The following is a 24292-nucleotide window of genomic DNA, read 5'->3' on the forward strand; positions in this document are numbered from 1 at the left end:
TAGCAAAGGCTCAGAGGCTTAGAACATCATAGCATTTTATCCGGTTCAAAGGTGACTATACCAGCAGGTTGTTAATTAAAAGTAAAACTTTTAAAGTGTCTGTTATCAATATCTTTTTGTATCAGTTTTATCAGATCATTATGTGTGTGATAACTTTTATAATGCCTGAAAGTGCTTGAGCTCATTCTCATTAGCGTCAGCGCTGCAGTCAGCTGTTTTCAGAGGAAAAGCTCTAAAAGCCCATTACAGGCTGCAGGCGGTGAGGCGAAACAGCTGATCAACACAGTCAAGCATTTATCAATTCAAAACTCACTTACTGTATGGCCGCACAGTGGTGCAGTGATTAGTGCTCCTTCCTCACAACAAGAAGGTCCTGGGTTCAAATACCAACCAGTTTTGAGTTTGCATGTTCTCCCTGTGGGTTTGTGTGGATTCCCCCTGACTTCCTCCAAAAACATGTGTGTGAGGTTAACTGGTGAACCCTGCCCTCGCCCATGAGGGGCTGGGTTTGGCTCCAGAAGAACCCATCTGTACAAACATTCTAAAGCTTTGATTTATGATTTACAGATTGATGTGTTGGAACCTCGAGCAGGCCGACAAGAAAAATAATCCAGTTTCATACCTAAATCGGTTCAAAACAAGACTTACCATGTACTCGATCATTTGTTGATAACTGATTTGTTCCGTCACTAAGCTGTATTTCACAGGTTGCCAAAATGGCCCAAAAGTATCGTTTAGTGAATTCTGGTGACAAGAAGAGAAAAGGTCCATGTAACAAAAAAAGAAGAGCAGAAAATAATTTGGCCGGAAACCATCCGACTCATCTCAGGGATTTTGAGCTTGAATTTTGACCGTTTGCAACAAAGAACATAACTAATGGAATAAATGTTTCCACACATGTTTTTATTTCCTTCTGTTTACCTGTTAAAGGAAGCCACAGCAGATCGTCTCATATTATATTAATATCCTGTCTCCTGTGTTTTTCTTCCTCACTGTAACCACCTGCTTCTCCTCCCTCTCTGCATCCACAAACCTCCTCACTGGCCTTCCTCTTTTTTTTTTCGTGCCCGGCGGCTCCATCCTCGGCATCTTCTTCCACACACAGCGATCATATCTCTCCCACATACATGACTAAACCACCTCAGCCTCGTCCCTCTCACTCTCCCACCAAACTGGCCAGCGTGAGTGGTCCCTGTAATGCACTCGTGCTTCATCCTGTTGATTCTGCCAATTCTGAAAAACCAAGTTCTCCATCGCAAATATTTTGAGAATTTGATTTGTTTTATTGTTTCAGTTTAAGAATCTACAATATTTTTACTTTTTTAATTCTCACTATCAACTATACCTCCATCTTCTTTGCCTTTTTTATTATTGAAAATAATACATTGATTTAAAATTAGTCTGAAGGACACAGGAATTACAATGAATCAGGATGAATTATCAGTACTAGTTTCTGCTTGTAGCCTGCATGAGTTTGAACAGAGGATGAATGTGACCGGCACCAAATAAGTCAGCTTTGTTTAATAGAGCAAAGACAGGCCCTTTCTGTTCGCCCCAGTCCAGCGCACACTATTTCAGGAAAAAGTAGACAACTGCCTTCGGAAATATTTTATTGCCTGTTTGGTCGGAGAGAGGCGATCCTGGACGCTACGTGAGCTTATCGGTTAACCCAGCTGAGGAAACGCAGCCTGCTACACACACACACACACACCGCACATCTTCACCACAGGGTATCTTTGGTTTACAGACCCACAAAATACACGCTTTATTTTTAGCGCCGCGTCTTATCTGACTTTCTCGATATTCACTCGCACCGCCGAGCCGCGGCTGCGGAGGTCTTCACTGACACTGACAGTTAAAAGGTGAGAGGTCAACAGTAAGAGGATGGAGGCTGAACTACTTTGCAGCAGAACTTCATTCATTATTCAAACAGGCTTGTCAGCAAGAGAACATCACTCAGGGAGGATGTAGAGTGGTGTGGGGCCTTGTGGTCATCCGCAGAGTGGAGTAAAACTTTCCAGAGAGACAAACATCGGAACCCCGAACGTTGCGTGCGAAAACTTCTTCTCTGGCGGCATGTCAGGATTTTCATCGCTCACTTAGAGCCGAGATTGAAAAGGTCAGTTTCCAGTTTCAAGCCACCCTTGAAGAAATGGCGGGCAGGACTGAAAAACACAATCAAATTCTGTTGGGTTTTTTTTCTGCACACAGAGAAAGCTCAGCCGAGCAAGGGAAGCTGAACCAACAACCACACAAGAGGAGAGAAGGGTTTAAATAGGAAACACACAGGTGCAGCACATGAGGGTAACGAGCACATGGGGGAAGACGATGGGCTGATTTTCATTTTTACCATTATTTTTGTCTTTTGATGCCTGCTGGATGATTGAACTTCATTTGTTCCATCATTAAACGGCTCTAAAAGTCATTAATCATTTGAAGCAGGTGTGTATTATAGGGATTTGTCGGACCAGGAAAGCAGTGATAATCCTGTTTGAATTGTTTATGTCTTATTTTGCTTCCGGAGCCACAAAAACCTCAATTTAATGTAAAAGCAGTATTTAACTCACAAAAACAGCAAAGAAGGATGTTTATCTGTTTTTAAGGACAAACATGTGAGTTCATCAGGGAAAGGTCTGTGTCTAACAGTCTATCTTTCTACAAAAATTAAACAATTTGAAATGTTTGGGGGAAAATAAGTTATTTTCCAACTTTGTCCTCTTGGCAAGAACATGTTAGTTTGTGCTCAATCACAGTGATGGATTTTTGGCCACTTATACAAGAAGAAAGTATTCAGTTATATTTAATTAACTTTCACACTGTGTGGTCATTCTGAAGGACCGCAGGCCATATGTTTACCACCGGGCTCTTAAAAAAATATATCCTGTAAATACACTGGATTATAATTCTCATAATTTTTGTTACATTTTTTGTTAAATGAAAAACTAATAATAATAAATATTTCTAAATGACACTAAAATCGAAGCTCAAGTAGGAAACATAAAAAGCCAGAAGATTGAAATATTTTGGTGTTTTTAAGTGTAAAAACAAACAACTGTCAGGAAACTAAACACTCGAGTCCGTCTTTAGGCCAACACAACACCAGGTATCACAGTTTCTTCCTGCTTTAATGGTTTACTGTTTGTCTTTTGAGTAATGGTCATCCCATCACTCTTTCCATTAGTGATGGGGTTTGTCACATGATATATGGAGATTGGTATGGTTTACTGCACATATATAAATCATCTCTTTTCTATCTGGTCCATTAGTCTATTGTTGAGTCTGACCGTGATGCTTAAACTATGTTGCAGGAGAGTAAAAGAAAAATGTTGCGTTGCTGAAATATCAGTGGTGTCTGTGATGCATGGATGTTTTAAAAATGTCTCAGACACGATCATGAGTAAAACACACATAAGAGAAACACCATTAATCATTTTGCAGAGATTCAAACTACGATATTTCCCTGGATTGAGATGAATTTGTGCTTAAAGCATCATCTGATGGCTGTGTCGCAGCTCGCAGCAGCTTCCAGACTGAGAAACAGTAATTACCTGAACCTGATCCAGAACCCAACACCTCAGCGCTGCATAGACGAACAGTCAACAACAGGGTTCAATTAACACAAGATCTCCTCCAGTCCCTCCGTGAGGGGCGCCGCCTTGGCCGAGGTAGACAGGCTGAATTTAAAAAAAAGCATCGGGTTACAGACGTGGCGATCAGATCCTCTTGCATTGGTTTTATGGATGCCGGCGGCACGTGCTCACATGAAAGGAACGGTTTGTCCAACTCTTTAAATGAAATGATGAACTTTAAAAAGGGAAAAACCTGAAAAACTCATGTTGGAACCCCATCATCTGCAGCTCTCATTTCACAGCTCTAACCAAACTGAGCTGTGTTCATTCATGTATAGAAACACAAAGCATTAGAAAACTGTAAACAGTTCTGTGTTATCATCAAACCACAGCGAGCCGTGGGGTCCTCGGCTTCGGAGGCAGGTCCGCTGTGCTCCACAGAGATGATGCAGCTCCCCGGGTCAGGTCGCTGTGAGTGGGAGTCGGGCGTGAGGATTTTCCCAGCGGCCCCACCTCTTAACGATCGCCACGGATGAAGTCAGGACAGGGAGCCTGGATCTTTGCTTTGCTCCGTTTGTGTTTGTTGATCTCCTCACTTGTCGGCTTCCCTGAGTGGACTCAAAAGGAGCAGCAGCGGCTGCAGTGGGAGCCAGTGTGTGTGTGTGTGTGTGTGTGCTCCACACACACTCTGTGTGCCGAGCAGAAACTGTCACCGGGAGTTCAGTTCAATTTCCGGATCAATGCGTCCTCCCACGTGCAGAATAACTCACTCACACAAAGGCGATCAATAATGATAGACAACATGAAAAAAAATCTGACAATCTGCTCTTTCTTCATGATGGTGAGAAATCCCACACAAATGTCCAGAAAGCATTAACAGTGACACATCCCTGGAGAATTTGATTCTTTTTAGCGGTGTTTACATAAACACATTTAACAGGGCGTTGCAGAATAGATGCACGTTATTATTCTGGAGGGTGTTGCTCGTCCTAATGAGGCAGAGCCTGAGAGGAGCGGTGGAACCACCCCAGTGTGACATCCAGCACAGCCCCGCCAGATTCCCTACCTTCACAGAGTAATGGCACTCCGCTCCCAGGGGGCTTCTATAAATAAATACGCCGCCGTACACATGTACACACACACACACACACACACAAACCCGGACACATGAAGTTGCACATTTTCCCTCCTTGTCTTTCTTCTTGACCCTGTTATTTTCTCACTCGTTCCTCCCCATGAAGCCTCTGTGCACACGGGTCTTTAAATAGACACCTTGATCTTGTAATTTCTGTGATTGTCTGTGAAGGTTTGAACCTTTCGCTGGGCTACATCAAACTGTTTGGCAGTCATTTAATTTCCCATCATCGCTCCGGCACATTCGGAGGCCATGGTTTTGTTTGTAAATTAGTAGAAGGTGCAGCGGCGGAGTCTGAGGACGGGGGTGAGAATGAGAGGTTTCAAGTACGACAGGCTGACACTGAGCTGATTGGTGTGATCGCACAGTGTCTGCGGAGACGGAAAGTGGTCAGAAGGTTGTGATTTCACTGTTCCTCAAGACCAAAAAAGAACTGCACTTTTATTTTCAATCATAAAAAAAAAAAAAAGATCTGGAATACTTTCTTATTCAGAGTTAGATGGGAAGATAATCTCATATATTCACTTTCTCAATGTGCCTGATATCTTTCTTAATTTTTCAATGATTGTATCCAAATGTTATAACACTAACTCTCCATAATTCCCAGCAGTGTTTTTTCTGTTATTTCCAATAACGACGAGGCAGTAGTGAGTCCTTCAAGAGCACAAGCAAGCTTTTTGTACATTGTTTGTGCTTTTAGGCAAAATGTTTGCTGTGAGTGGAAGCTAATGGATGCTTCATTTGCACATCATAGCACTTGGCATGAAGTAAACTCATCTCAGAAGCCCATTAGCCACTTTCCAAAGAAATCCCTCTGAAGTAATAAGGAGGGAACACAGAGAAGGGATGTTACAGACCGAGGAAGGCCATGATGCCACAAATAATTCTTGATATTTTCTGACAAAAAAAAAATCCCACTTTTCTGCTTCGTTTTGAGTTTGCATGCTTTAAAATAAAATAACAATTGATTCTTTATACCGCCAACCACATATTTATATGATGAGAGAACAGAAGTCTGTTTAAACTCCAGACGTCCAAACTGAGTGTACGGCTGTGTGAAAGGAGGACCACCTTCCCGTCGCATTTGCATGCTAATATTGACGGTAATTATGTGGTGTTCCTGCGGCGTGCTGACTGAGTGGGAACGAATGTTAATTTGTTGTAATGCTCAAGAGTAGCGATTTTCGAGCCGTAGACGAGCCACACGAGCCTCTGGAGATCACTCACAGTGGAACGCGGCGTCTCGCCAGGACGGCGCCATACAGGAAGTGTTGAGGGAGCGGCCGAAAGCGGGATGCCTCCTCGAGTGACTCACCTGAAACCCTGTGGTCACTCGCCGACCCGCAGGTGTTTCTCATTAAAAGCTCCTCAGCATGCAGCTGAATTTGAATGCAGTCCCGAGCGTGACGTGAAGGAAGCACTGAGGCTGATTGTGTGCAGCAGGGGGATTGTGGGAGTTTCAGTCTCTGTACGACTCTCCAGGCAGAAGTCCCAGGAGAGCCTTTCTTCAGTCTTGAGTCTGAGCCAAGTCCACGCTCTCATTTCTCTTGCACCTATACCTCCATCTCCCCTGCACCAACTGGAAATATAGGCCTCATTGAAATAACCAGCATTGTGGGCCAAGCAGGAGGAAAGTAAATAAGTTTTCGGCTGCAGATTAGGAAATTATAGGAAACTTAATGTGCATTTTTTTCTTAACCTATACTTCCTCCACTTGAGAACTTAATAATTTATGCTGGCAAACATGACTGGGTAGCATGACGTGGTCACTGAAAGCCGCAGGTTTTAAGCTCATAATTATAGGAAATTTGTGTCCTCCCCTCTTCATCCTGCGGGTCACGTCTCTCTCTGAAAGTCAGCTCCGTCTCAGGGCAGAACCGAAGACGCTGAGGGTCCCGTGTAAACCGAGCAGCGTGATGCAAATTGAAAGGGTTCGTGATCTGTGCGAAACTCGACTCCTTTGTTGATTCATTAGTGAATTTGTGGTTCCAGACGCAGCTCACTGTGGACCGAAACACGCATTCAGCTGGGGGGGTTGATAGGTGTCACTGCTAATGGGCCAAACCTGAGCAGGGCAGAAATGAAAACTGTTAGCTGGATGAACTGGTCAAGAAACTGAATCCTAACCTGGAAAACATCGACTGGAAAGCTTTGACTGAAACAGTTTATCCTTTCAACAGAATACATCCACTCACATTCATTCTATATTTACAATATTTTTTTGCTGATTAATTCCAATAGAGTTGCAGCCATTTTACTAATTTTGCCAACATCTTTACGACAAACAGCATAATGTTATTTCAAATAGTTCAGTTTGTTTGTCAGAGTGCTGCAGCTGAAATTTAACAAAGCACTACAGCATAATGCCGTCAGGTTTCAAAATTCAGCTAATTCCTGAAATGTGCTGTACTGATATTGTGTTAGATAATAAAAATAAGCATACCTGGGGCATTTAAAGAGAAACTAATCTTTGTTTAAGGTGGATAATGTGGAATTACGTCTGGATGAATGAAGCACTTCTCTGAACTTCTTAATCGTGTCACTGACTTCCACTGTTCTATCAAACGTACATTCCATTCCATTAGTTATCTTCCACACTGGTTTTGATATACATGAATTAATCTTGAGATATTATGCAGCATATTTTCCTTAACTTTACATTCATCATTGTTTCTGTCAGCACTGATTATCTTTGATTTCCGTGAGTGACATTTGCGGCCAGCAGCCACCATCAGGTTCCAGACATGCGGCAGCGCTTTGGGTCACGAACACACCTTTTTTATTTCATACTTTGCTTCACATTACAGTAGATTAGATTTGTGGTTCACTGGTGAAGTCTATTTTTGATTGTTGATAGGGAAACATGCACGCCTACATCCATTTTTATCTTGTTGTGCAATAACTCAGTCACCCACGAGACTCGCGCTCCTCGTTCTACCAGTTTCTCCAGATTTTCTTTTTTCTTCTCTCACATTTTGGATCGAGCCAATTTGTGGAAACCTTTCAAACTGATACAAGATGTTAGATTATTTAAGACACACTGTTGTTTTTTTTTCACTTGTGGGATCATTTCTTCTTCTCTTCACATATTAATGTCGCTTTGAAGGGCAAACCAGTCGTACATGTGTGTCTGTTTGTGTACAGATTTGAAGTTATATCAAGCTGCTAAGTCTTTGCTGCTCTTGAAAGATTTCATTTTCAGCAGAATATATTAAATAAGATAACATGGTGTGTTTGTGTGTATTAGTTTGTTTCAAATTCTATAAGAGAATTCTATATGTTTTTTTTTTATGAGTAGCCACTCAAAACAGAAGCTGAGCATGTGTTTACGCATCGATTAACTGCTAATAAAAGATACAACCTTCTAAAAAAAATGTTTTTTTTAAAGAAAAAATGTTTTAAATCTATGCGCAAAAATCCCAATCTTTTGTGATCAAAATTGATCAATGGGTTGCATTGCCTTGCATACTGAAATGTCCAGGGATTGGATTGGCATAGCTTTTACATGATTGTACTTCTGCTCCTATTTGAGAACTTAAATCAAAAATAATTTCAATGGGGCTCCTTTATTTTATTTTAGTCTAAGATTTGCAGATCTAGTTTTCCGTTGTCTTCTTTTCAATCAAAAGCCCAGTGATCACCACACCCCCACTTCCTCCTTCATCTCATGATGCTCTGGTGCGATGCTCCTCTTCTCGTGGTCATTCTGGGGGTTTGCAGCGGGACGCGGCTTTGAGGATATGCGACGGAAAGACTGCTTATTAGAGCCTCTTAATCAACCCTCTACCCAGATCAAAATCAGTATTAGATGGAAATCCTGGGGGCTTTCCCATGGAAAACTTGGCTCTGTGGATAATGCCAACTGCAGTGTTGCCAAATCTCTCCGGATTTGCTTTCTAATCTGAGTGTGATCTCCCACTTTCCCAGCCTAATGCCAAAAACCGATGAAGGAAGTGCTCGCAGTTCTTGTTGTTAAATATACAAACATACCCGACCATACCGAAGCAACAAAGATCATTTTGTTGTGTGGTGACGTATTCCTGACACACTTCTATGTTTTAACACTTTTTGTTGTCCACCCTCATGTGTGGGAGAGAATAACAAATGCATCTAAAAATAATGACGAGTGTGAGATCTCAGAGTTAAACAATGTCTTTCGTGGAAATGTAAAGAAAGTGTGATAGAAGCGGTTGATCGTGCTCAGCATTTATTGCATTATGGTGTTTCTCTGGCTCTACTGAGTCACTTCACACACTAATCTGGATGGTCGAATTTCAAAATCTCAGTGTTGAAATTACATGTGAACATGATTGCACTCGCAGCCATCAGTAATATCAGAGTATACGACCACAGCAGACACTTCAGAACGTGACAAAAAGGCTTTGCTTTGGGATGCAGGAAAAAAAAATTTATTGTCCTGTAATGACCAGGGCTCAGTACAGCTCCTCAAGAATACATTATCCAGTACAGTAGCTGGTAAGAAGGACAACAGCTGCACAAGCAACAGAGGAAACAGATCAGCAGTGGGAAGGAGAACAGCTGCAAATTAAAAACAGCCCCCTGATTGATTTCTTTCATAAAAGGAAGCACTGTGACGGCCCATCACACAAACAATAAAGTGCTGTTTATCCAGCCTAAAGGATCATTTGATGGGTTGCTGTATGTGTGGCGTGAAAACGGGGCCCAGTTCAGATTAGGTAAACCGAGATCAATCTTAAATGTGTAGAAATGGAGGGGAAAAATATTTCTGTAGAAGTGTTTGTCTGAGGCAAGCGGAGCGAGGGTCAGGAGGATCGGCAGAAGCCGCGTTGGCTGTGTTGTGATTTGGGGTCAGAATGTCCATGTATGGCAGCGATGGGCCGGGGCGGCATGCTTGACTGTCGGCCAGTTTACAGCACGCTGGATGGATATAGGCAGCGTGTGGAGCATCATCAACCAGTCTGACGTTTGTTTAGCTTCTAATTCAGCCGGTGAGGCTCTCCGCCTGGGAAAGTGAAGCGGGAGCACCTTATTATGAGACAGCAGTGTATTTTCTCAGAGGATTATTTTGTCTGGTGTGATTAGATTACCCCTTCACCAATCAGAGGCTGGTGTCTCTCTCTCTGTGTAACGTCTGAACTTTAAGATCCTGCGTATGGCAGTGACATCAAACACAACCCTCCATTATTTAGGGTTTTGTTCCACTTGCAAATCACTGTCAGTCCTGCTTTACACAGCTGGGAACAGTTTGGCCATCCCAGACCGCTGCAGATGATACTCTCTGTGTCACCCGCTTACAAACACCTCTTACTACCAATATTATGAAAGCAAAGCGTGGACTGAGTACAGAGAGCAAACCTTCACGTCAGTCACCCAATCAGATTGGACATACATTAGAGGATGTTTTATTATTCCTCCTACTTCTCCTTGTGTTCATGTTTTTTTCTTCAAATCACAGTCTAAAAACATGCATGTGCTGACTACATTTCACACAGGTGTAAATGTGTGTATAACGTTCTCCGTGTTGACCCTGCGATCGGCCGACAGCTGGTCCTCGGAGCGTCCCGTCAGACTTCATTGTCTGCTGGGTTTGGCTCCAGCCCAGGATGGACGGATCAATGATGTTATTCTGTCTGCAGCACTGCCTGAATGGTGTTTGAAAGTTATTTCAATTGCACTGATATTTGCTTTTGTTGAAGTAAACGTGTACAGGAAGAATGCCTATGTGTCAGGAGCTTTTATAACTGAGCAAATTGGGTGTCAAAAGTGGAATTTCAACTCACAGCCAATCATTCTTATATCCTACAAAGGCTTTTATTTTGCTGAAACACATTGTCAAACCTGCATTCAGCAAATAATCACTTCATGAGTGAAACCAAAGCGAACCTGTGCAACAAGCCAGAAAACTACCAGTCATCCCTCCATGAGTGTCGTGTGCTGATGGGAAATTGGAAATTGCAGTTCTTCCTCTCTGATCCCATTTGCCCTGGCCTCTGCTCTCCATGGTTTTTGTGAATATCCTCCCCCATCTGTGAAATAAATTGTAAAAAGTCTGGTGTCATCATTGAAACTGTCAGCTGGGATGTGCGCCGAGCCGCAGCAGTATCCCAGTGAGGAGGAGTCTGTCAGGTCATGTGTGTGTGCATGTGTGCATGTGCACATAATGTATATATGAGGAGGGAGCGGGGGTGTGAGGGAGGCCAGAGATGGGTTAGCCTGCTTCATTTCCTCCCTGTAAAAATCCCCGCTTCCGATCACAGAGTGCACAAATCCCGGTCCAGCCAGTCGCGCAGCTCGCATGCAGCTGCCCGTCATTGTTTGCACTCGCCATATGTTGCGGCAGACGGCTGTGCACGCTCCTCTGTCTCATTACAATCTCTGCCCGCTCTTATTACTGCATGACTGAAAGGCGCCGTGACGCTCCGGCGTGTGCCGAAAATCTCCCGTTCTCACATTTCATTGTAAACACAGACACACAATGTGTTGTATAGTTCACTCAATGTAAGCATGGTTTGTTCCCACTGTGCCCTCTTGTTCTTTTTAAGCCTGCACCGACAGGCATTACGGCTTTTTTCCTGCTATCTTGGGCTTCTGAGCTCAGAATGAATGTTCGTTTTAAAGGTTAGACTCCTCAAGACTGTTCTCGTGCCAAATGTCACCATTTCTTTCCTTCTTTCTTTGTCACTCAACTAACTTTTAACATTTTATTGAGATATTGAAAACATATAAAGGTATTTTTTAAATTATTTTTTCTGCCTGTTGCCTCGGGGCTGTACGTGGCAGCTGTATATATTATACGCTATATGCTGCACTTCAAACATCCTCTGCTCTGGGATTCTTTCTGCATTATGTATCTCTGACCCGGCACTCCCAGGGAGGACGAGTGGGCGTCTTGTGCTTTGAGTGTGGTGGTATCCAGAGGACGAGTTCGACAACGGGGAGCACGGCGAAGAGACTTTTAGCACTCTGAAACAGATGTAGGACACACACTGTAGGAACAGAGGGACACGGTTTGGTTGTTGGTGGTCAAGCAGGAAATTTATTACAAAATGATTTAAAAGAAACACTGTTTGTTTGTTTTTTTTAGATTTTTTGTTAAAGGAAAAAGTATCTGTTCTTCTTAAATTAGGTCAAAAACCAGGCACCACTATTTTCAGCAGTTTTCAGATTTTTCTCTTGTGCCACCATAAACAAACACTTGATCCCTTTTCAGATGCATCATCTTATATCCACGACTATCATCTTTAAGAAACACTTCATTATCGAACAGATTACTGCCGACTTTCACCATTTTCAGAATCAACTGGCAATAACGTAAATAATTATCAATATTGGGATTTATTCTGTATTTTAAACCTAAAAAAATAGCTTAAGTGGGTTAAATTTTAAAAAATGGGGCATTTTTGTTACTTCTCAATCAATTAATCAATCAATCAATCAATGATTAATAAAAGACGAAGTGTTCGGCAGAGCAGTGCTGCTGTTTTTTAGCAAACAGACAATTTCCTGCAACCTAAAGGCTTCAACGTACAGCAACAGAGTTTTGTCTTATTTCATCACTGCACTTTTATTATATTCAGTTCCAAAGAATACACATACGTACTGAATAATTCTTTTACCCGGAACATTTTTTTTTATTTCATTTTGATAATGGTTTCCTGAGAAAAAACTTAAAAAATAGCCCGCATGGGAAAAGCCTCCCAAACACGTGAGAACGCTAAATGGAGAGGGGAAACCTGCCATTAAGGAGTCGGACATTTAGTGCTGAGTCAGCTGGCTGATCATCGCTCCACGGAAGAGGCTGAGGCTCAAACGCTTTTAAAACGAGACTCTGGGCGGTTTCCGTCCACGTGCGTTCGCCTCTCTCTCTGCAGATTTCCATACTGAGCGGGCGGCGTCAGATGAAGCCCACTGAATGTGCCATCTGGCTTCACGACCGACAATCAGCTCATCATCCGTCGCTGAAGCAGACATGCCTTCTTATCCAGACAGAGACGGATGTGAGATATTCACAAGTGAAACGGACAACGGAGATGTGCAGGGAGAAAGAAGTTTGCTCTGACGTGCGTCCAGTGGCATCATGGCACGTTCTATAATTACAACCCAGTGAATTTGTTGCCATGGTTACAGTGAGTGGTGGTCCTGGCACAAAGGAACCCGTTCAGATAATTTTAGTTTTGATGCACCGGTAGATTCACACACACAGAGTTTCCCTGCTACAAGAGAAACTAAAGGAAATGCTGGTGCAACTTCAAACCTCACATACAAATAACACATGACACTGTTGTCTCTCAGAAATATTTAGTTTTTTTCTCTAATGGAGATAAAGAACAATCGATAACACTTGCACCTCTGTGCAAATATCAAATTTCAGTGGGAACAAAACCAAGAGTCTAAAAAAACAGGATGATGAGTTTGGATTTCTCACACAGATTTTTGAATGTGAGTATTTGAGTTACTGAAACTTGTTGAGGTTCTTTTTTTTTTTTTTACAATGGATGTGCATCCTGTCAAAACCAGGATTTCAACCTGGGTTCCCTACAATCAATGCCAAGCTTTCACCTGATCCGTCCGTCACCTTCTCTGAGTATATTGGATTTATTTGTGCATCTTGGTGAAGAAGAGAGCTGTGGAGCTGATCCCAGCTGACAACAGGACAGAGCAGGATGCAGCCTGGACGAGTCACCAGCAGAGAAGACAGACAACCACTAAGAATATCGTGAACTCTAACATATTTGGGCTCAAATAAAATGACTGTTCTCTTGCTTTATATTTATACAGATTGTATTAATCTTGCCATCAATCTCAACCAGAGGAGGAGAATTTGATTAAAATGTATCAATATGTAAATAATTTGGCAGTGTATTTGAATGTGATTACACACCTGCGTGTCAGATTTCCTGTCTTGGATGGTGTTGATCGTCCAGTTTTGGAATAGCAGTGTAGATAAGATGTCAGGTAGGCTGTGGTCAGCGATCGGGCCTCTCCAGTTTCAGACGGTCCTCCCGGTAAGCAGACCAGCGCTGACACCCAATCATGCCACAGGAAGCCAGCGACATGCGGCCTTTATGGTAAACACCTACCAGGCGAGCAGCGCCGCAGTCGGGGGTCACTGCTTACGGGAATGGGTGAATGTTAATCAGCTGACAGCAGACACCACATCAGTACAGGCACTTCGTCGGCCAGCTGATATCTGCATGAGTTCAAAGTTTTAACTGATTCCTGGAAGATCTTTCCTCTCAGTGAGAACAGAGGTGGATTAATGAAGCAGCCAGACTGAGCGAATGAATGGAGTGCGTTTGTTTTCCCTGCTCCGATGTGTAAACCTTAGTTTTCTATAGCTGGAGTGGAAGCTTAGCGCACCGAGCTAAGAACACAGCAGTGGTCATATGTAATCAGAAGCCTCTGCCGGGGTAAATAATCACCAGCTGCTACTGGATAGTGGTGTCTTATGGCGGCTGTTTCTCTCCAGGCTGCCTGTGTCTTCAAGTTGATTACCTTCTCCAATTGTAATTAAACTTGACTTGGCGGACATATTAATTACAACAAGCTGTTGCTACTACTTTCTCCTCCGGTACAGACTGTCCTGTGTGTGTATAACGTCTCAACACCACAGTTCAAAAAAGAAAGGAAAAATTGTCAACAGTGGTGTTGTTTTGCGCCACGCTGCCAAACGGTACATTTTTATTGAGTTGGTGGTAATTCAGCTTGATGAACTCTCTTTTCTTTTTTTTTTTTTTTTCATTTGCTTGCCAGCACCGTTGCCGGTTTCAGAGTGAGCAAAGTCCATAGCAACGAGAGACAGCTTGAGCTCCAGCCTGCAAAAAAAAACAAGCACTGAGAACAAAGCCAGATTTTGAGTACTTGTCATTTTCCCCTGGGCGTGATGTGTCTTTGCTGATTGGAGAGAACCGACTTTTGCCAGTGTGCCGCGTTTTTCAGCACATGCACACAAAAGAACACCTTTCCACTTTCGGTAGCCAGGACGTCTTCTGGCTTTGCTGAGGTTTATAAGTAGATATAAACATTAACACACTCAGCCAGACACACACGTACTGGCATTTTAGAATCATTAACTAGCCTCAAACACCTGTTTTCTGCACGTCACCTTTCATCTCATGCTCCATCTCTTGTTCATTACGCACTTTGGCTGTTCAAGTCTCCAAAGGATCTCTTAATAATGTCTTTATGAGCCGTACGGCATCTGTTCCCACAGCCTGCTGCCGTGTTTTTGTCCGGGTCCACCTGAGAGGACAGGCGCTCCAGATGCTTCAGAGTCAAGGTTTTTCTGCTGCGCAGATGTTTCGTCGAGGGCGATGGCACTCACAGGGCAGCAGCGCTGCTGCTGATTTGTCCGTCAGCCACGGGGAGCAACCTTATTCCGGTCTCTCACCTCCTCGCTTCCCTTTTTTTTTTCATTTTGTCATGTCACCTTTCTGCTTTTCATCGATCTCTCTCCCTTCATCTGTCGTATGTGCCAAAAAAAAAACAGCCAGAACTTTGAAAAGCAGACATTTTGCTTCAGTGGGTTTTGATATTGTCTGACATTGACATGAGGACTCATAAAAACTTGAATATTTGTTCATACTTATTCATGAAGGCTTTGTTTTACCTTTATATTGTTGATTTTGAACATTTTTTTCATGAAATGTAATTCTCTGACAAACAAAATTTTAAAAAGGTCTGACAGTTAACATTACACCCTTACATGACACCTGAATACTGGATTTAGCAAAGTGCAATACATACTTATTTTATCATTTATAACTTCAAAAATCAATGCTTTGATTGAACTGTAAGGTTTATTGAGTCATACTGTGCTATAACAAGTGAAAATGGGCATGCTGTCACTTGCGCCATTATAAAGTGTGTAGCGCAAATGCAGGAGAATGCTTTTTATATAATAAATAAAGGAAAATAATTATTGACGAAAAGCATTGATCACTTGTAAATACTGTTATGTGACTGCGATGCAGAGCAGAGGCTTCGACTGTCATCAGTTTAGTTTCAGTTTGACAGAAAAAGGAAGAAATTTGGAAATTACAAGCAGATAAAGAATAAAAGCTTCACTATAATTGTTTTTTTTATAAAGAAATTTTAAAATACAGGAAGAGTTTGATGCCAGCATTGTGCATGATGGATTCACAGCAGCTCGATAAGCTGGCAAAAGCCATACATCAGTGCACACACACACACACACACACACACACACACACACACACACACACACACACACACACACACACACACACACACACACACACACACACTTAACGCACTGTGTTTGTGTGCCACATCATTTTAGCACCACCTTCACACTTTGAAAAGGACAAATCCTATGAGTAGCCGCGAGCTCAGTGATCCATCTCGCTGTCTTCTCCTCAGTGCAAAGCACAGACAGACACTGGCTTCCTGCTTTAGACTCTGAGGTGGGACAGAAAAGGTTGTTCAGCAAGGTGAAACATGCAAAAGAGGCAAAACCACATCTGTGCAGCACACAGGAGGTCTTGTCAGTGTGGGAGAGGCTTAATGGCTTCGCTTTTTCAGCTCACATCCATGTGGGTGAATTCGAGGAATCGTGTCACTGGAAGCTGTTCGCTGCTTTCAAACACTGAACATCAGACTTTTATTCTCCATAACGGAAAAAAAAAAGGTTTGGCTCATGTGTTTTGTGAGAGAGTGCAAGGATTACTGCCTTGTGTTTTTATATCATGCTTGACATTTGTGATCATGGGAAACTTCTGGAGGTGAATCATCAAATGCTTCATTTAAGATTTAAGAGTTATGTCTTCTGTGACATTTTTAATTAAGATAGCTATTAATGTGTATTATGTATCCAATAAAATACACAAAAAATAAATGCTTTAAGATCAAAACTGTATAACCTAAAAATCTAAACAATAATTGTCCAGATTTCGACTAACTACCTGCTGTAATTAGCGAAGTTATACAATAATGACGTAGAAAATAAGCAGCTTGTTTAAGTATCTTCTTAAAAATTGCAACAAAATAAATTCTGCCAACCCCTGTACTATCTGCTGTTTACATCTGTCTCTTAACTTTAACAGCTGCTCTCACTGACAGGTTTTCTTAAATAACTGATGACATCCGTTTCTAGTATTTGGTTTTCTTTAAACAACTTCATTGTTTCAATGAACCAAGATACTAAATTCAAATTTTTACGTTTCTAAAAGATAATAACATGTCTAAATGTCCAAAAGTATGTGTATGAAGTGATTTAAGGGCGATATTTAAATTATTTCATATATGTACATGTTGACCAGGTCATGCTGTTAAACAGAACATTGATTTTGTGGGTTCAGCAGCATAAATATGCATGAAGTTTGGGATTCGACCAATGACAATTTCATAGACTGACTTTATGGTTTGGTTGCTCATCGTCAAATATTTGATTAAAAACATGATGAATTGACGAGGCAGTGGATTGATTCTGTTGTTCTGATGTAAGCCTCGATCAGAAACTATTGAAAACATGTCACTATGTGACACAGGCCTTCATTAACGTGAACATTGACGAGGCGGTTTATATTTAGTCAATGCACACAGCTTCCTTTTATGTTCTATGTCTTTTTTTTCCTTATTTGCTCTTCACTACCTTGGACGCCATAAGTTATGACTGACGACTGATTATGAGAATTCAGTCTGACATACTGTACGTATTCAGCCACTGACTCTATCACTCTATTTCTCAGCACACACACAAAAAAATCTATATTTGTTTTATGTGTTTTTGAGCATTATAAGCTGGTGGCCCAGTTTAACTCTTTATCAGCCAAGTGACACTGAGGGTCTCCCACAGTTTCTTGTTTCTGCAAACAGACAAATTGATAACATACATAACAGAAGATGACTGCATTTTAAACATTTTGATGTTACTTTTGTGATATTTCCTGAATTTTGCCCGTGTAATCGAGGTCAGCAGTAATCAACTGTAACTGCAGACTACTGTAGTTTAACTGCCTTAGCAGAAATTTTCAAGAAAAAGAACGTCCAGAGGAAATCTTACTACTGTTTCTCCGTCATTTCCACTCGGGCAGGAAGGATTTTCCACTTTGTTTACTGCCAATACAGTTCAGCCTTTCTCCTCCTGTGGAGTTTCTGCTAAAATCAAAAACCTGATCCAGCCTCCCACAGCAGAACCAACAGCAGCCTCTGTAGGATGGTCAGCTGCAGCACACGGGCACAGAATGCACTTATTTGCGAGTCACAGAAGGAGTACAATAAGAGGATTAGAGATGCCATCTTGTGCGCAACATATCCACAGAAAATAAAAATAATGAGTGAGTCATGGGGTGACGTAATACTTCAGCTCATGTGGTGAAAAGGCCAAATCCAGCTAGGAGGAGATCGGACGAGTGAATCAACACTTCACACTGCGTGACGCAAGGGAAAGCCCTAAATTATGGACAAAAAGACAATGGCACTTTGTTCCTCCTCTCATTTGTTCTCAGACTGAAATGTCACTTGTGTTTCTTGTGTCTCTGCTTTTATTAATAATCCTCACACGCCTCCGTTCTTTATCGAGCTCTCTCTTCTCTCTGCTCTGAACGCTCTCTCTCTCTCCTCTATCTCATCTCTCCTGGCTGCTTTCCCCACTGTTCAAAGCTGGCTCTGTCCTGAAAACTTGTGATGACTTATATGTTTCCATGGCTTTTGATCTAGCGCCACCATCAGGTTAAATTGTCTTAAAACGGCAGTACTCTGTGTTATAGCTAAATGCCCTCTCATGTGGAGTTGCAGCAGTTATCCTTTAAGTTCTAACTTTATGAAGCTCATATTGCTCAGACATTCTAGAGATAGAGTTGTGGTCATGTTCCCAGTGGAGGTCAATGTGTGAAAGGTGCTGACAAAGTTTAGTCAACCTAAAAGACTGCTGAAGCTGTGAATTTCTTTTTAAATAGGAGAATTCAAAGTATAACTCAATTTGAAAGAAACTTCAGCTTCATTTAGTGTTCACCTTTGAGGTATAGTTTACAGTGGTGTCCAACAGGATTGTGATATATTGACATTTCCTATTTTTTCCTGACAAACCAGTGATTTACATAAGAGAAGCACAATATTAGAAACTACAGTTGAATTAACGCATAGTTGGAAGAACTGTTTGAATTTTATGAAAGTTTAAGCAGACTATCCCTCGATCCTGATGGAATACTCACTCTCTGGGAAAGGCCTCGTCAGGTATTCATAGGAACTCGTGTTTCTCCTCGCTCTCTCTCTCGATGGAGCATGCGGCAGGCCCCGGGGTGGTGAAAGCGGTGTGAAAACTAGGCTGCCTCTCGGACCCTGCAGACGGTCATGGCCCAGTGAGGACCCACTCATGCACACCTTTTCCAGGACAGCGCGCACTTCAGGAGGATATTAAATATTCAGTCTCCTGCCTCTCCACAGGCCTGTGGGGAAGGAAGACCTGGGGCCAATTACTGAGCTGCGTGTGTGTGTGTGAGTGTTATAGGCACATGATTGTCTGCTTTAAATTTTTTTGTGTATTTGAGTTGCTGCCATGATTTTGCAGAAGCGGCAGTGGTCTCCAGCATATTTATCTTCTGTTTATGCAGAGAGGAAGGGGGGCGGGTTGTCCCCATGACCCCTCTTCTTGTCATTAAGAGCTAATGAGGTTATACAAACCAACCAGAAGCCTTTCAAACAGGCATCTGCTTCCTAGTACCCCGTTAAAAAATGTGATCATCCAATTGTATTTTAGCTTTTGGGGAGGAGGGGCTCAAAAACACACATTAGTTGTCTCTTCCTGTCTTCCTGCTCTGCTCTATCAGCAAAATATAAATATTAATATTGAGCGTCCTCATCTGGGATAGAGTGTACCTCATTGCCTAACTTGGGAAACTCACAAGTTGATGTTGCGAAGCACTGAGTGAGCTTAATGCAGCGTCTGTTTGTCATAGGTTTGTCATCGGTCGACATTTCTTTATCTCTCTCAGCCTGAGTCTGTGTGTGTCTCTGTAGTGAGATCACTTCCCTGTAATCTCCTCTTTGTCTGACCCCACTTGGCTTACTCTGGAGGTGGAGGGAGGGGAAAGGTGAGTAAGAGAGAGAACTTGATGGGAGGTGGAGCGGGTCATCCTTCAGGTGTTCCCTTTACACAACGCACCAAGCACGCCAAGGGTTCGGTTTCAGCGCTGTCTTGGCTATTCAGCATGATTTATGAACTGGACGGTAGCCTGGTTAGATCTGATAACTGAGGTTTCCACAAGACAAGCCATTACTGTGTGTTTGTTCCTTCAGCAGATTTGGAGATTTAGAATAGAAGTACTTTATTAATGCCACAGGGAAATTCTTCTAGCATAGTTCTACACAGAAAAGGACATCAAATAAATGGCACAGAAGTTAAAAATATCAATACAATAGAATAAGATTAAATAAATAATGTAAAATATTAATATATACAGAGTTAAACAGTGAACAGAAGGGGGTGAGAATCACTGCTCAAATTGGACTTCATTTCGAACCAGATCCTCCAGCATAGAGTTAAACTCCACCCCCACCACTTCATTGGTCTTTCTGATGAGTTTATTTAGCCTATTTTCTTTTCTTTCTTTTTTTTTTTGTCAACCACCCTCACAGGATAGCGCTGGTCAACACAGACTCAGAACATCTCCAATGTAGTGTTGAGCAGACATTGAAGGACCTCAGGAAATACAGACGGCTTCGGTCCTTCCTGTAAAGGGCTTCAGTGTTCTTAACCCAGTCCAGTTTATTGCCAGTATAGACAGGGCTGTCAGCATCAAATCTATTAAAAAAAACAGCTTGAGTTCATCAGTGTTGTCCCCAGACCCAACTCTCTCTCTTGGTGGACTTTCAGTAATCTGTTCTGGTCCTCGTGCCATATCAGACCTCTATCATTCTGTTCTGCTGGAGCTTCCCCTGCATCTTCCACCTATATTTATCCTCCTCAGCCTCTCTTATCTTTGTCTTCACCTCCTTCAGGATTTCCTCACCTCCTCCTTGTCTTGAAGGTCATCTTTTTTCCTTTTTTCTTTTTTTTTTTTTGAGGATAGCTGCGGTGTGGTTTGTTGTCCATGGCTTGTCGTTAGCATAACAAAGGATTGTCCTGGTTGGGATGGTGTTATCCACACAGAAGGTGATACATCCGGTGACACATTCTGTGAGGCTATTGATATCCTCACCATGGAGATCTCTAATCAACTCTGTGATCACCACCTCTCTAAAAAGTACTGGAAATTCTAGCTTCTGCTTTTCCCTTTTCCTTGTGTCTGGAATGACTTTCGGTGTTTCGCCCTCCTGAGTGTGATTACCCAGCAGCACCACGAATAGGTTGCATCTGATAGTTTTCATCCATCATTTGGTGTCTTGTGGGATCCAAAACAGGGGGCAGGCTATTTCAGGGACTGTGCTTATAGAGTTTGGTTCATTTGTGTGCCCTTTAATTCACTGTGATAAGTAAGCTATCTGGCTGCTAAAGTTTAAACTCCTTCAGTTTGGTCTTCCTCCTGTCCTGTCCTGTCTCTCGGCCGGCTCTCTCTGATTTTAGTCCCTCTCTCTTCAAATGCCATGGTAGATCTACGAGCAGCCACCTGTCAAGATTAATTAAAGCTTACTGAGAATGATTGGTACCAAAGAATAATCCCACTCGCTACTCAACCGGGGACACAGCCTCTACAGTGACCTTGTGTTGGATTTCACACTGACTCCAGGACAGTAATAATAGGTGTGGCACACATACGCAGGCACCACTGTGCAACCTGGTTAATCCCCAGCGCTGTGACTAGACTCCATTGTACTCAGCAGATTATATCATTAGTCAGTAGCTCAGTTCTTCTGAGGTTTCCAGTGGCCTTCCAGTAAGATTTTCTTGCCAGATATGATGAGCTTTGTAAAATATGTCAAACAATGTGGTTTTTGAACCCCAAAGGATTGCAGCAGGCTGAATAAAAATAAAGGAAGAGACACTGAGGAAATGTTACGAGGACTTTAAAAGGGCATCAGTTTATATTGACAGTACCGTCCTTTGTAATGTGGGATTCCGAAACGAAAAACGCATCTGTCTCAGAGTTTATACTGGCCTGCTTTACAATATAGACATGAAATTTACAAATATTTGCTTTTTGATCGGTGACTAAAAGAGCCACATCAGAGTCAATCATCAAAATCAGTCAATACTTTAAAGAAAACACAGAGTACACATCTGTGTTTTGATCAAACCTCAGTCAGTGCAAACAATGCTAACATGCTAATGCTGCTCAACAGCTTAATTTAAAGTTATTTGCTAATCAGTGGTTACCCGAAAGTACATCTGATATAGAAAAATACAAAAATCACTGAAATCATTATGGCTGACTGGTTGAGTATGGTATGAATTTCCCAAAACAATTGATTTTTTTAAAAATGTTTTTTTAACATTTCCCCTGTTCTCCTATTTCTTCCAGATCCTGGCTATCATCTCCATCCTCTTCATCGTGCTGTCCACCATTGCCTTGTCTTTGAACACCCTTCCGGAGCTGCAGGACACTGATGAGTTTGGCCAGTCGACAGACAACCCACAACTGGCCCATGTGGAGGCTGTGTGCATCGCCTGGTTTACCATGGAGTACCTGCTGCGATTTCTGTCGTCCCCCAACAAATGGAAGTTCTTCAAGGGTCCTCTGAATGTCATTGACCTGCTGGCCATCCTACCGTACTACGTCACCATTTTCCTAACAGAATCCAACAAGAGTGTGCTTCAGTTTCAAAACGTCCGACGTGTGGTTCAGATTTTCCGAATCATGAGGATCTTGCGCATCCTGAAGCTGGCCCGTCACTCCACAGGTCTTCAGTCTCTGGGCTTCACTCTCAGAAGAAGCTACAATGAGCTGGGCTTGCTCATCCTCTTCTTAGCCATGGGTATCATGATATTCTCCAGCCTAGTGTTCTTTGCTGAGAAGGATGAAGAAGACACCAAGTTCAAAAGTATCCCAGCGTCCTTCTGGTGGGCGACCATCACGATGACCACAGTAGGCTATGGCGATATTTACCCCAAAACCTTGCTGGGAAAGATCGTCGGGGGTTTGTGTTGTATTGCAGGAGTACTGGTGATCGCCTTACCTATTCCCATCATTGTCAATAACTTCTCTGAGTTCTACAAAGAGCAGAAGCGACAGGAAAAAGCCATCAAAAGACGAGAAGCCCTGGAGAGGGCTAAGAGAAATGGCAGCATCGTCTCTATGAATATCAAAGACACTTTTGGACGCGGTGTGGAGCTCATGGATGTGATGGTGGACAGAACTAGTGAAAAGAAGGAGAAAGAGCACGATAATCATGTGTCTCCTATTCCAGAGAGAGGCACTCCCAATCTCAAGCCACAGACGAGCCACAGCAGCCCAGCGAAGACCCTGGAGTCCAGCCATCAGGAGCAGGCCAAGCCGTCCGGCAGCCCGCAGCATCTCAGCGCACAGAAACTGGAGGAGATGTACAACAAGATGGCAAAGACGCAGTCTCAAACTGACCTCAACAGCAAGGAGAAGGGAATCCCGTCCAAATCAGCCCGGCAGAAAGCCGAGATTGAGATGGGAGCCATTCCTGCTGAGGCCTTCTCGACCACAGCGAATGCAGTGACGGACATGAAGAGCATGTCCAGCATCGACAGCTTTATCAGCTGTGCCACCGACTTCCTTGAGAGCGCTCGCTTTTCCCAGAGCCCCGGCAGCAACGTGACAGGGAGGGTCAGCACCAACCCCAGCCTGGAGCCCACCTTGGAAAATGAAAACGAAGGATCGCAGGGCCCTCTGACGGGGGAGCTCGCCAAGTCAAGCCCATACTGTGACAGCCCCGCAGGCCCGCGCTGCAATAACCCGCTCAAAAGCCGTTCGCTCAGGGTGAACTTCAGAGGCGGCGAGGATTCGGGGACGGGAGTCGCCTCGGACAGCTCATCTGTTCAGAGCCCCGAGGCGTCCGTCTACACCACCGCCAGCAGCAGGACGCCCAGCAAGAGCCCCGAGAACGCACGGCCCGGCATCTTCACCTTCCACGACACGTCCATCAACAAGTTCATTGATGCTGACACCGATGAGGAGGAGCACCTGCACGACGGTTCGAGCACCAATGCAACCCAGAGACTCCTGGAAAGAGCCAGCCCCAGAGGCGGCCATCGCTCCAGCTTCCAGCAGGGCGCCAACCACACGGCGGGCCTCCAGAGGAAGCTGGGGAACAGCACACAGCCATTAGAGGGGCAGGAGAACCACGTGGCTCAGGAACTACAGCCGCTTCAGGGAGAGCAGGGTCACTCTTAACTCTTCAGGTCACAAAAAGAAAAAGAGACCTTGAAGGAAACTGAAAGCACAGTGAACTTCCCAAAAATATGAAAGGCACTGATAACTTTATTTCCTGAATGAGTGAAGAATTCAGAATCCTTCTCGCATAAAAACACAACAGCTGTGGACAGCGGGGAGGGGTTTGTTCTGCCCGTTTCTTCCTTCCAGTGACTCTTGAATATTTAACATAAGATTTCAAAAGGTTATGAAAATGAAAGTGAATGCAGTCTGATTCTTTTGATCATATACATTTATACATTTTCTTTTAGCCCATACGGTTATTTAATAATTACCACCTAATTGCTAGAGCACAGTATGTTGTTTTT

General features: G+C 43.0%; 1 protein-coding gene across 1 annotated transcript in view; it reads left to right on the plus strand.

Moving 5' to 3' along the window:
• LOC115388239 (potassium voltage-gated channel subfamily B member 1-like) overlaps positions 1-23964 on the plus strand; it is a 30339-nt gene extending 6375 nt beyond the window's left edge. The window contains exon 2 of the mRNA XM_030091266.1: positions 22107-23964. Coding sequence (XP_029947126.1) covers positions 22107-23945 — 1839 coding nt within the window. The 3' untranslated portion in view covers positions 23946-23964. The remainder of the gene's footprint in view (positions 1-22106) is intronic.
• Positions 23965-24292: the final 328 nt, after the last annotated feature.

The sequence above is a fragment of the Salarias fasciatus genome, chromosome 5, assembly GCF_902148845.1.
Source record: "Salarias fasciatus chromosome 5, fSalaFa1.1, whole genome shotgun sequence".
Classification (NCBI taxonomy): Eukaryota; Metazoa; Chordata; class Actinopteri; order Blenniiformes; family Blenniidae; genus Salarias; species Salarias fasciatus.